The following is a 14051-nucleotide window of genomic DNA, read 5'->3' on the forward strand; positions in this document are numbered from 1 at the left end:
GGGACCCACCAGCAGACATTTCATGTGATGTAACTTTTGACAGAAATATTCCACAGAGATGGCAGACCCCTCATTTAAACTCTACAAGTGGATGTTTTAATTTCTTTGATTTCTTTCTCGTGGTGTCCCAGTACTGTCATTTATCTGTTCCTATAGCTCTTTAGGACATCTTGGGATCATGTCTTCTTCATTAAGCACAGACCATTTCATGCGCTTGCAGGTATTTCTGTCAATTTCTTGGGGCTCTCTCCAGAAAGAAATATATTTGTAGGGTGGCGGGAAAAAAATTTCCTGGTTGTTAAAAAGAAATATATATATATATATATATATATATATACGCCCAAAATGACTGTATGGTTCTGCAAATACCAAATGCAGTACTATCTCTACTACATTGTAAAAGGCAGGGCCCAGAAGAGAGCTAGACAGTGGAGAAAAACTGTTGTGCCTGAGTAGAACACTAGGCAGAGGAGGGCCCGCCAATAAAATCTTTGCCCTGGGCCCTCTGGTACCTTTAATGGTGAAATGTAAACTTTGTTACATAGGGTTGAAAAAAGACCATAGTCCATCAAGTTCAACCCATCCAAGTAAACCCAGCACACACAACCTAAACTTACCAATCTATACACTCACATACATAAACTATATATACAACCACTAATACTACTAATACTAAATGTAGATATTAGTATCACAATAGCCTTCAATATTCTGCTTGTTCAAAAACTTATCCAGGCCCCTCTTAAAGGCACTGACAGAATCTGCCATTACCACATCTCTAGGAAGGGCATTCCACAACCTCACTGCCCTCACCGTGAAAAACCATCTAACCTGCTTCAAATGGAAGCTCCGTTCCTCTAATCTAAAGGGGTGGCCTCTGGTGCGTTGATCGTTTTTATGGGAAAAAAGAACAACCCCTATCTGCCCATATTCCCCTCTAATGTACTTGTACAGAGTAATCATGTCCACTCGCAAGCGGCTCTTTCCCAGAGAAAACAACCCCAACCTCGACAGTCTAACCTCATAGCTTAAATCTTCCATCCCCTTTACCAGTTTAGTTGCACGTCATTTATATCCCTATCCCAATTTCATAATACTATATTACAGACGTTTGTTATTCCATACAGAACTTAACATATCCTTTCAGATATGAAAAAAATGATTGACAAATGTATTGACACCATTAAATTAATATTAGGTAGCACTCCCTTTGGAAGGAATAACTGAAATCAAGTGAATCAGTTTTTTACATTCCTTTATTGATGAGTTTTCATTTGCAAAATGTTACATTTCTCCTGCATATCTTCTATAAACTACAGTTTTCAGATCCCTGCACAAGAGTTTAATGGGATTTTAATCTAGACTCATTGCTGCCCACTTCAGAACAGTCTTGTTTTTTCTAAGTGTGTTTTGGAACTTTGTTCTGATGTCAGACACATGATCTGCAACAGAAACATAGACATTGGGTACAATATCTCTCTCTAAAATGTCTTGGAAATCGCCTAAATTCATGATGCCATGCACAAAGTCAATGCACCCAGTTCAAGGGGCAGCAAAATAACCATAAAACCTTCTCCATGTTTGATTCTAGGGATTTTGTTCTTTTCTTTTATGCCTTTATTTTTTTTCCTGTAATCATATAGATGTGCTTCATGAAAAAGCTCATCTCATTTGCCCATTGGAAATTCTCCCTGAAGCATTTTGACTTCATCACACAATCTCTGAGGAATGCTAGTCTGGCGCTCTTATGTTTCTCTGTGAGCATTGGGATCTTCCTGTGTCTTCTACCATAGAGCAAAACTTTCTTACACATTTGTCTCACCTTTTACAGAGTTAAATGCTTTTCTTTCTTTTCTCTTTGTTCATCGTGGTACAAAAAGACACAATAGAGCACATATACATTTTGAAGTGCAGCAAGCAAAGTGCAATCTCAAGCGCAATCATCATGTTTTTTACCACCACAATGCAGTGTTTTTTTCCCAGAATTCCTGTGTCATTGTGCTCCCAAAGGGGCAATGATTTTGGTTCAATTGTGTTCCACCTACCCCAATTGCATCCAGTTAGGCAAAATTAATGCAACTGCACATCGCTTTGTCAAAAATTGGCTGCAGTAAAAATTAGCTGTGCCAAATCTTTTCATTTTTTTTTTTTAAAGTCTGCCTGGTTTCATTTCTGTGGCAAATAAAGCAGGGAACTGAGGGAATACTGGACCTACCACCTGGTCCAGAGATGGCAGTAGCTCCAGGATTCTCCTTAATAGTGCTCAGTTCAGAACTCAAGGCAGGGAGGACTGAATGGCAACAAGCACAATTATATGAAAGTGCAAGGAGCACATTTTGTTGCAAGTAACTTCAAAATGGTTAAAGTTGTTTTACACCCAACTGAGGGGGAATGCAGTCAATTCAAAGTAGCTGAATGTGTGTTTGTATTTCAGGCACCTGCAACTCATTACAGGGAACTTTACTTACAAATGAAAGGAGATGCACTTGCTTGAAATCCAAATAATTCTCACAACTTGCAAAATGCGTCACTAATTTTGTTTAGTCCATTTAAGGATTTCTGTGTAGAATAAGAGAAGATTTAGTAATCATTTCCAAATGAATAAAACCACTTAGCACGCCTGTGATAATCTGCCAATTAAGAAATAAACAAAAAAGCCACTTTTTTTCACTGACCCATCCTGCCCAAATACACAGGTGTTTTTCTGTAGCTATATATGGATTATGTTTTAGGAAAGCTATAACAATTCACAACAAACTAATTTGTGCAGTCTTTTATTAGAATTGGATGTTGACTTTAACTGTTTTTATTGATCACTCTGCAGTTCTATTTCTAGTCCATGTGGTTTGCCTTAAAGGGAGTAACAAAAAGGGTATGCACAGGTATAGTTGTTAACTGGCCGGTATTATGCTTTATAACAATATTATTAATTGGGCTGAAAAGTAATAGATATAGGAAGGCCTGAGGAATTAAGGTTCATATCAGTCCTATTCGGCCAACTAATTTGGTGGTCATGTCTGGCAAAGAGCCATGTGGTTTTTGGTCTAGTTAAGCAATCAAATGCTTCTTTGTATGGCCAGGTTTAGAAGGCCACCCTTTTCTCATTGCCCCTGTTACTTACAGTTATTTGTTTCTGATTTAAACTGATTAACTTTCACATGGATGAATGGTTTCACTTTGATGGTGTTTTAATAAGGCCTACATTGGCATATCTACCACGATAAAAAGTTGTGTCTGAATGCCAATATCCCAAAATGGATAACAAGTGACTTGTGAAAAATGGCTTTAATACTACCAAAATCAAGGAATTATCTCAGGCTGGCATTGGGCAAAAATCCTCTGCATGAATCATTTAAAAACTCAGCAGTATTTTATTAACCAGCAACAAGAGCGATCCATAGCACAGATACCACTCTCTGCATTCTAGATTACAAACTAAATGATATAATAAACGATAAAATGTACAACATGAACAGCAGAGCACTTAGTTCAGAGAGATCCAAGAAGAAACAGAACCAATATAGGTGGCTTGCTGCAAACCTTACAGGGAAGCACCAGGCATAAATTAGCTGCAGGCATCACTTACAGCAAAAAAATACCTTAAAATGGATCATAAATGAATTCAGCATATTTTATATATATAGCTAAATAAAAATGAATTATGCTGTAAGATGTAAAAAAAACAAAGCACCCCCAGTGATTGTAATTGCTTACCTTACACAGCGATCCTCTTCCTTCTTTGTCTTCTGGCCGCTTGCGCATGCACAGCAGATTGAAAAGCTGAACTTTAACACTGCACTGGGATCACAAAGAAACAAAACAGGCGAAAGAGGATCGCTCGTTTACAGCTACCCTGGGATGGTGCGGTTTTCTCCCAACAGGGGCACAAACCCGAGGTATAAGATAAGCAATTACAATTACGGGAGGTGGGGGGTGCCTAACACTTTGGCAAACCCTAGTGATTTTACCTTTCCTTCTCCTTTAGTGGAGAAGGAAAGGCTAAGTCACTTGGGGGTACCAAAATGTTAGGCACCTCCAAGTGACTTAAATCGCCTACCTTTTACCCCGTGCTGGTGCCCCTGTTAGGAAAGAACAGCACCAGCCCGGGGTAGCAGCAATCACTTCCTCCTTCCTGTTCACTTCTTAACATTTTGGCACCCCCAAGTGACTTAGCCTTTCCTTCTCCTTTAAGGCTTGAGGAGGCTCCCCAAATCAGCCTGACATCTTCAAAAAAATAAAAGTAAATAAAAACAAAAAACTGTAAGGTGGATTTAGGAGTAATTGTAACTACTAAAGTACATACTTTGCTTCCTTGTGAGTTGCGCGTACACAAAGAAAGAAATATGCTTGCGAAAGCTACACAGTGGTTGATGTCTTTAGGTCATGTATGTCTCAACGGGATTGGCTCTAAGCATAAGGCCTGTACCTTGATTTACTAGTGGGGCTATGCTGAACTCTACCCCACCCCAAATACCAGGATATAAAGAGAGACCCAGCCTCTACAGAACAAAGCTAATAAAAATAAAAGGGGGAGCTTCAGGGCAAGTTAAATGTTATAAAGTAGTAATATAATATATTAATGCAGATAAACCAGTGTAGATCCCACAGTCCAGGTAACAAAATACAAATTCCAAAAGGAGGGGAAACCAATACATAATATATTGTCACAGTCTCTAGCAATCAGGTAGAAACAATAGGAATTCTACCCCGATCTGAAGATTCAGCCCTAAACACAGCTTTTGTTCAGGCGCCGTTCAAAATCTTTTGACCCACCCTTTGACGAGACAACCAATATCCAAGGCATTTGTTGATATTGGTCGATCGTCGATCCACCACACATGCATCAAATATTGCATAAAACGATAATATATGTATGGGCAGCTTAATACATTCACATAAATGTATTAAGTGATAAAACTACAGTTACACGATTGTAGTGACAAACTAGCTCATCAGAAATCAATGCAGTAGTTCCCAACACATTTCATTTAGGGCTCTGGCACACGAGGGAGTTTAGTCGCCCGCGACAAATCTCCCTTGGTGCGGGCGTCTAATCTCCCCGATATGACATCCCACCGGCGAAAATGTAAATCGCCGGTGGGATGGCATACGCGGCGGCGCGATTTGCGATCGCGTCACCGCGTATACCATCACACCGGCGATTTACATTTTCGCGGGTGACTAATTTCCCGTGTACCAGAGCCCTTATGCAGTAATTAACCCTTCAACCTGCAAGTCCATTAGTTGTAACTTTTAAATCAGCCCCTGTATGGCTACTTTTATCCTACCCAAACAAAAAAAAAAAACACTCTCCGCCTATGATTACTCATTTGGACCTTTTATCCAGAATTCTCAGGACCTTGGGTTTTCCAGATAGGGGGTCTTTCCATATTTTGGATCACCATACCTTAAGACTTCTAAAATAATTTAACATGAAATAAACTCAATAGGATTGTTTTGCCTCCAGTAAGGATTAATTATATCTTAGCTTGGATCAAGTGCTGGGTACTGTTTTATAATTATAGAGGAAAAGAAAATGATTTTTAAAAATGTGAATGATTTCAGTCTATGGCAGATGGCCTTCCCTTAATTCAGAGCTTTCAGTGCAATTTTAATATATGTTTACAGGACAAATTAATCTCATTAATAATCTAAGGCCTTTTTGCATAGATTTCTTTGGACACAACAGCCTATTAAAGGGGTTGTTTACCTTTACATTAACTTTTAGTATGATATAGACATTGATATTGTGAGACAATTTACAACTGGTCTTCATTTTTAGCGATTTTTTTTTTTTTTTTTTTAACATATTTACCCTTTTTTCAGCAGCTCTACAGATTGGATGTGGTAGCTAGGATTCAATTTACAGAGCAATAGTCAGCTACAGGCCGTGGCATAAATACACTACAGCAGACCCCATGGCTGTCGGAGAGGATGCTGTATGATAGTCCCTCTCCCCAGTGCACTAAAGTTTGCTACTCGCCACTCCTTAATGGGTGACCAACCAGGTTGGGGTGGCAGTGTTCACGTGACTGCGTGTGTTCCCTGGACCGCCTTGAAGATCTTTCTTGCAGGGGGCCCAATCGATAATAGTTAAGCCACTGGTTACTGGAGTGAGTGACCCCTATTTGAAAGCTAGAAAGAATCATGCCTAAAAGCAAAACATTATTTTATAGAAAAAAAAACAAATCCCGACTAAAAAGTTGGCACAAAAAGGGCATTCTATAAGATACTAACAGTTACTTAAAAGGTGAAGTAGCCCTTTAGCCTGCTGTTTTACTGTCTATAGAGAATGCAAGCTCTTACTCATATCTACAGTATCAAAATAAAGAATGAAAACATTTCCCATAAACAGGGATTATTTTTCCATGTTAGAAGCAAAATTATTTTACACTGACTTCCTCATTGTCTGACAGTTACAGTAAATTTCCCCAAAAGTAGGCACAATATTTTTTTTTTCTGAAAAGCACCTGCAACAGGCATAAGGAGTTCCGAAAAAAGCAAATGTCTTTAAGACTCATCTTCTATGCCCTTTCACTATTCAACAGAACAGCACCTGATGGCAAAAACCCACTGCGATCAAACGCTGTTTTCTGTGTACTAAATTAATTTCGATCAACCCCTATGGCTTCTTTGATATTCAGCTCTTAGCATGATAGTACTGCCACTGAGCGCTGAAGCTGCTTTGAATGTCATCCTAGAACAGCAGGGATTTCAGTGGAATGCAATATTCCTAGCGGAGTTGTTGAAGCTCAGTTCTGCAATTAAACCAGATAATAACCAATTTGCACAGAATCACTCCTACTTTAGCCTCAGCTTCACATTTTATTAGATCTGTTGTTCTTAGCAATTAACCAAAGCTATTTTGCTTAGCTGGTGCTCTTCAGCATGAGGATAGTATAGCGTATTTCACTCCCATATAATTATCTTTAATATTTAACAATCCTTTTTAAAAATGACCAATTTCTGTACCGTAGGGATAACTAGGGAACACTAACAGGTCAGCAACTGAATGCAGCATTCACAGAAGCATTTTTGCCATGTAATGTGGGTAGGGATAATTTTATTAGCAAGAATGCCAATCTTAACCTGGTCAGAAACCTAGGGGAAAGAGGGGGCCACAGCTAATGGAGAATGGCTGGGGCCACAACCTTTTAGAGAATTTTGGTAGTTGCAGTACAATAAAAGCTGGAGGGCAACAAGTTGGAAGCAACTAAATAAAAAGGAGCAGATGAAGTTGCAGTTCAATATTCTTTTGCAAAGTGCCCAAAGTGCCATATACAGGATGCCAAGGACTAGACCATTATTATCTGATGTGTTTACTTTTGTGCCCTAAGGCTGATGCCACAAAGGGCTGATTCTCAGCCAGCATAAAAACACAGACTGAGAATCAATCCCTACACTGGCATCAGCCTTCTTCTTTGCCTGTACCTGGAACCACTGAATTTGCCCAGGTGCTGAAAAGCAAACTCTTGCGTATCCTTATATTCACTGCGTTTCCAGTACTGATCACATGTGCCTGCACAAAGGCAAACACAATAGTCCCAGGGGCAGTCAAAGAAAAAAGCTGACGCCAGCATAGGAGCTGATTCTTGGCCTGTGCTTTTCCGCAGGTCAAGAATCAGCCCCAAATGGCATTAGGCTAAGTACCGTAATTTGTGTGTTATTCCCAAAGTGTATGAAACTAAGTCATGTGTGCACAGGTGTTTATAAAGGCACTGTGCTCCCTCATACATAATCTCTGCATGATTCCATTCCTGCACTGCATATCACTGTCTCCACACCTAATGTATTTTTATGTTTTAAAACCTTCAGAAGAATAGGTCATAAAGCCCTAATGCTATTCTCAATGAAAGCATCTGACAAGTATTACGCATTTTCTCCTCTGTCCACTATGGTGACTGGGACCAGGGTGAATGCCCCATATGCTGTATCCTAATATTGGTCCAGCAGTAACCTTCATGGAATAAACTATGCATAGAAATGTGGTATTCTCTATTCTTAATTTGATATCTTTAAATTACATACAAAAAAAGGAAGCTGAGCCTAGGCATCTGCGAATGAACCTGAAACAGTTTCATTGCTTTAATGTTTTTTCCAATTCATTTCCAGTTACACACAGCTTTATAAATCTTCCATTATATTGTCACTTTAGCCTGTTAAAGTCTAAGTGCCAATTCCATGCTCCCCTTTCCATAATCTCGAGCAGTCCCCAGTGGTTAGTACACAATACATGGTCACACATGATTGAGCGCAATCTGTGACCATTCACAGCGGCACTGGTTTAAAAGAGGGTAGAAATAAAATCAGAAACTGAATGGGCTGCTTAAATTAGAATTCTTAATTTGAATGTAGCAGCTTAGGAAAGATATGTACATTCACATACTGGCTGAGGCCATGTTAAAAGTATAGAACCCATACAAATAAAGCAACAAAGGGATATTTTTAGGATGCATATTTTAAAGTAAACATCTGGCACAAGAGATTTTTATAGTGTTAGTAATTGTACAAAAATGCTTTATGCAGTTGTGGCTAAGCTAACCCTAAACAAGTTTTATTCAATTTTAGAGAAAAACTAATCAGTAACAGCAGGAAATGCTATTCCAAATGAAATATATATATAAAAATGAGGTACATATAAAATGGGGTATATGGTGCCTTACCAAGCCACTGTCAGATTCAAAAAGCAGCTTTCCTGCATGATGTGTCTGCTGTGTATTGCTAATTTAAGTAAACAAGAAAGGCACACACTTGATCAAGGCACTCCTTATAAATTATAAAATCAACTATACTTTATTAAATTACTTCTAAAAAATTTGTTAAAACAACACACACAAGGAATGGAAGGGTTAAAAAGGAAACAATCCTATGTTTGTTGAGATTGAAACTATTTCACTTTTTATATTGCAACATTATAATCATGTAGCAGATAGGGATTTTTTCATCATGATTGTTACAGCGGGACATGTAATTGTATCACACTGTATCAGTTAGTAAGTTGCAGCATGTGCTGGAAAAGATTCGACAATATCCAGGATGAGTAGAGATTTAATCTCAATAATACCTCAGGAGTCTAAACCAACCATGCACCATTCACACTTAACTCAATATTTGAGTGAGTTACAGTTCGCATAGATGCAGCATGTCCACATCAACAGCGAGCTTTATCACTACAACGTAGGTGGAGAATAGTTATTACAATAGATGCACGTCAGTTTGGCCTTTGTCTTAGAACCCGGCTATACGAGTCAAACTGTTATTTGCCAGGCGGTCACCTTTAGAATGTAATTTCAACTACTGGTAGACGGAATTTACCCTATCGCATCGGCTATATTTCAAGGCTTGAAGGTAAGTATTGTAAAAGTCAGTTCACTATACCATATCCATACCAACAGCGAACTTTGTCACTACAACGTAGGTGAAGGGTAGGTATTACAAATAGATACACATCCGTTTGGCCTATATTTCGGAACTCGGCTGTGCGAGTCAAACTATTGCTTACCAAGCGATCACCTTTATAGTGTATATACAACTACTGATAAGCGGAATTTGCCCTATCAAATCGGCTGTATTTCTGAACTTGAGGGTAAGTATCATAACTCACTATATCATGTCCAGTACCACGTGGTACGAAGAACTGGCCAGTGGTATGTTCACTTAACCCGCACAACCCTCCGAGTCATTTAATATTAAAGGCGCCTTATCCGTGTTTTACCAGGATAGTTCTCCGTGTTATTCTAAAAGTTAAATCAGGGATACTAAGCAAATTGAAGTCATAAACCTATTACCGCTACCGAGAGCTACCAATTGGTCCGAAATTACTATCTTTACCGTTTGTGCCGGTCGGCAGTCTGCCAATTACATACCATAGGGCTCGGCCCCGATTTCGGTATTTGTCTATGAGCACATCAATGCTTTCTCCCGTTAGTGATGTTCAAGCCAAACCATGTGTAGATACTATCTCTCCCCTTAATGTTTATATGCCAAGCTGAGAAACTGATATTCATGTCCCTTGGCAACCATAAATTGGTGCCGTCAACATTAGCTGTCCCTATTAGTTCTAAAGCTCCTTATTGTCATTAGTTAACCATGACACCAACTCAACAAACATAGGATTTAACGCCTGTGTGTATGTGTATTGCTGACTCTATATTATATATATTATATATAAAACAAAGATCTCATTTTTAAAAGCCCTGGAAAAGGTGCAAAGTGTAAAATATGGATGCAGTTTATCAATGCCTGCATTTTGCTGTGCTTCTTCGTGTTGGCAGCACTAGCTTGTTGGCAGACTGATGCTCCTGTTAGGAAGCGCAGGAAGTTACTTCCTAAAAAGTGCCCACAGTACTGTACCACTCATGCTCAGATAACAATGGTTAATGAGAGTGGCATAACTACAGAGAAAGCAGGCCCCACGTGGGAGGGACAGGGTCTAAAAATAATTAGAGCATGATGGACCCACATTTTCATCTAAAGTCTGTAAACCAGGCCAGATTGCCTGTAAGGTGATTTAGACACCTGTTTAGGGTGTCTGATTCAAGAGGTTGCATGTAGTGGCCACACAATATCCAGAACACAATTAGTTTGGATAACGGAATGTCCACTTCTGAAAGCATTCAGCAACAACTGTCTCTTTTTCAGAAGGAGTTACAAACATGGTGAGAAACTAACAATTTTGTTTCTTACATTTAACAAAGCTGAAATGGCTGTGGGAAAATGCTTACATTCTGTTAGGGTATGTGGAAAATGTTTTTTTTATAACAGGGGAAACAATTAATTAAATAAAAAAATTCCATAATAGAAAATATACTGTTAACCACACGTATTTTTCTATAAGTAATTTTAGGCAATTATTAATCTGCCTCAGAGTTACTGCATTTCAGAAAAATGTATTACCAAATATTGCTGGCTGGCATGGCAACACCACCCCCCCCCCCACCCCCTCCAAACCTCTTGTCTCCAGGCAAATGCAGGTGTGATTTATGTAGAGGAGTGATGTCACAGTTTCCCTTATAAAACTGTGACAAAAAGTGACATACTTTTGAGGTTTTAAACTCTATATTATCCAAAATGTGCAATGCAGGAGTCCTGAAATTACGGCCCACGGGCCAGATGCGGCCCCCCACGTGCAATTTCCCGGCCCGCCCCTGCGGGCCGTAGTTTGAGGCATGAATAAATGAGCAGCAGTCAGTCTTCTCTGTCTACTACTGTCCCAGCGTGTCACCACGTTGCCATGTAACGCCGCGTACCGCGGTATCGTCCACGTATTGCGCTGCACTACGCAGTGACGCGCTGAGCAGAGCAAAGAAAAAAAGAAGTATCCACTGGAAAACCTTTATACCAACTAAGGCAAAGACTGGAAATTCCAGACATTTCTGTCATATTATATATTACCATGTTATGTCTTTTGCCATGATTTATTCAAACAGGCTTATGTGTAAAATACAAAGCTTGTTGAAGCACATACGAAGAGGTGTAATAATAGATGGCTCACAATTAAGCAAAGCCACATTAAAACGGTAAAGCTAAATGAAATCCAAATTTCTAAAATGAACTATGATCAGAAATAAGTAGTAATGTTTCAGGACGATTAACAATGGTGTTACCCTCTGTAAATATATTGCCTCACAATTACAGGCAGTTAACCACGTTACGCGCTGACGCATTGGCTCTTCTTTAGCTGAAATGTAGGTGTCCAAATTATTAATGCCATTCTCTGCCCTTCATAATAATAATCACTTTAAATGACATTGTTGATGTTTTTTTTTTTCTCCCAAACTATAGACCGGCCCCGCAACAGTCTGAGGGACCATGAACTGGCCCCCTGTTTAAAAAGTTTGAGGACCCCTGGTGTAATGCATCAAGCTGTCAGATGCATACGTTTTTCTGTGGGACATTAAAGTTCAGTGACCATGCTGAAACAAGACACTCTTACTCTAGCTTCTAAAATCACCCAGAAAAAGCAAGAATTGCATATATTTTAAAATTGTGAATATATGGATTTGTTAAAACTCTTTTTCTTGTTACTTTCACTTTAGTTGATAATTTGCAGAAGTAAAATGGCACCTGAAAAAGACCTGCTATCATACATACTTTTTGTTGGAGAGATGAGGGTGTTTAAACGAGAAGGAAAGTCTCTGAACAACATGGGTTAAATTTACCCAGCGCTGCCCCATATATTATATATATTCATATTTTGTCTGGGAAACAGCAAAGTGCTAGCATAGAATCAGCTACCTGTATTCGCTGAATACTGTTTCTCCTGTAGAAGTGATTGCCCGGGCTACGCATGTGCGCTGCATTCCAGAGCTGTCCCAGACATACATTTTTTCTAATTTGCATACTGTGCTGAGGCGATCCGTTACTCTAGAAGTCTGCATGGCAAATTCAAAGTCCTATAAGATTGCACCCCAACTGTTGCCGTGACAGCACACAGACACCTGCACACCCCCACTTGCTATAGCTAGAGATCTACAACTCTTGAACAGAGCAGGGCTGTGCAGGAGTAGTCTCTACACATGCTCAGCACCCAAACATCACGAACGATCAGTAAAGATTTATTATGGGAAGAGTAATAGTTTGACTCCAACAGCACTTTTATTTTTGACTACTAAATTCAGTGCATGCCTGCTAGAGAGGGGTGGCAGGAGGAAGTGACGAGATGGAATCTAAACATGGTGTCTGCAAGCCAGAGCACATTGCTTCAGTTGAAAGGTGGATTAATCATGTTAGAAAGCAAACTAGCGGTTCAGTCAGCAAGAAAGATATAAAACTGTAGGTGTGTTTTTCTATTTGCACCTTTCTTTCTCCTTTAAGACTTACCAAAAAATGTCAGCCACCAGGCTTGAAAATTGCAAAGAACCCCATCTGGTAAAACTTCCCCCTGCAAAGTAAAAGATAAAAATAAATTATATAACATATAACTGTCCATTTGGCCGAAAGTATACATGTATGGGACCTGTTATCCAGAATGCTTAGATCATGGGGTTTTCCAGATAAGTGGTCTTTCTGTAATTTAGATTGCCATACTTTGAGTCTACTAAAAATCATTTAAACATTGAATAAACCCAGTAGTATTGTTTTGCCTCCAATAAGCATTAATTATATCTTATAATTATAATTCTGCTATGGCGAACTGCTTTTGCATTGACAGCAACAGCAGTGCACCTGTAGTATGACAGCATTAGCAAAATAAACAGGCTAACAAGTTTTTTTATTGAATAGAGCATTGAGGCAGTGACTTTAACTAGTGGCTATTTTGCCTATTACATAGATTTGGCCTCAGTTGAGGTCAAGTAATCATGATCATGGTCAAGTAATCATGACTATACCAAGGTAGATATATTTTTGGTCCTTAGCAAATCTGTTAAGTAAAAAAGGTACATGTGAGTAGAAGAAACCTTACCATGACGTAAGCAATGCTGTCAAATAAAGCAGCCAAAGACAAGCTCAGAATCATCCTCTGTGAATAAGGAAAAAATGCCCATTATTTGTAAGGTAATTAAAAATAACCAGCATCATATTTCATTAATCATAGAAAGAAGTCATAGTTAATTAATAAGTCACATTAGCGGAATGATGAAAATGCAAGATTATGTCAGATATTCAATTTACTCTGAAGGTTTATGGTATTTCTTGCTAATTGGTAGTTAAAATATTTAAATTAATATTGAGAATCTGCAGAATTGTTGCCTACCACACCACAGATGACAGAAAAAAACAGTAAATCCAGAATGTTTCATTCCATGAGGGCAGTTAACAGAAATGTTTAAGAAAACACACAACGGACATTCACAGAAGTCACAAAATGTTAATTTATTAATACTGAAGTTTAAAGTTTTATTTTGAACCTTCTCATGTCCCCCTGGAGCAGGTCTTGGAGGTGGGTAACTAACTCTCTAAAACACATCTGCTTCTCTCAGCCCTGCATTGGCAAAGTAGACAATGCCATTAAATTTAGGTGAAATAAGTTTCCAATGGTATGTTCCATTGGATAAAGCTATCCAGAAATACTGCCATTTTACGTAATAAGGATTGCCCTCTGGTTTATG

General features: G+C 38.9%; 1 protein-coding gene across 3 annotated transcripts in view; it reads right to left on the bottom strand.

Moving 5' to 3' along the window:
- Positions 1–14051, bottom strand: part of LOC116408821 (cyclic AMP receptor-like protein A) — a 262366-nt gene that overhangs the window by 182139 nt on the left and 66176 nt on the right. For all 3 annotated transcript variants that reach the window (XM_031896805.1, XM_031896806.1, XM_031896807.1), the window contains 2 exons: positions 13406–13462; positions 12823–12883 (listed from right to left, as the gene is read on the bottom strand). In XM_031896805.1, coding sequence (XP_031752665.1) covers positions 12823–12883; positions 13406–13462 — 118 coding nt within the window. The remainder of the gene's footprint in view (positions 1–12822; positions 12884–13405; positions 13463–14051) is intronic.

Source organism: Xenopus tropicalis, chromosome 2, assembly GCF_000004195.4.
Source record: "Xenopus tropicalis strain Nigerian chromosome 2, UCB_Xtro_10.0, whole genome shotgun sequence".
NCBI classification, from domain to species: domain Eukaryota; kingdom Metazoa; phylum Chordata; class Amphibia; order Anura; family Pipidae; genus Xenopus; species Xenopus tropicalis.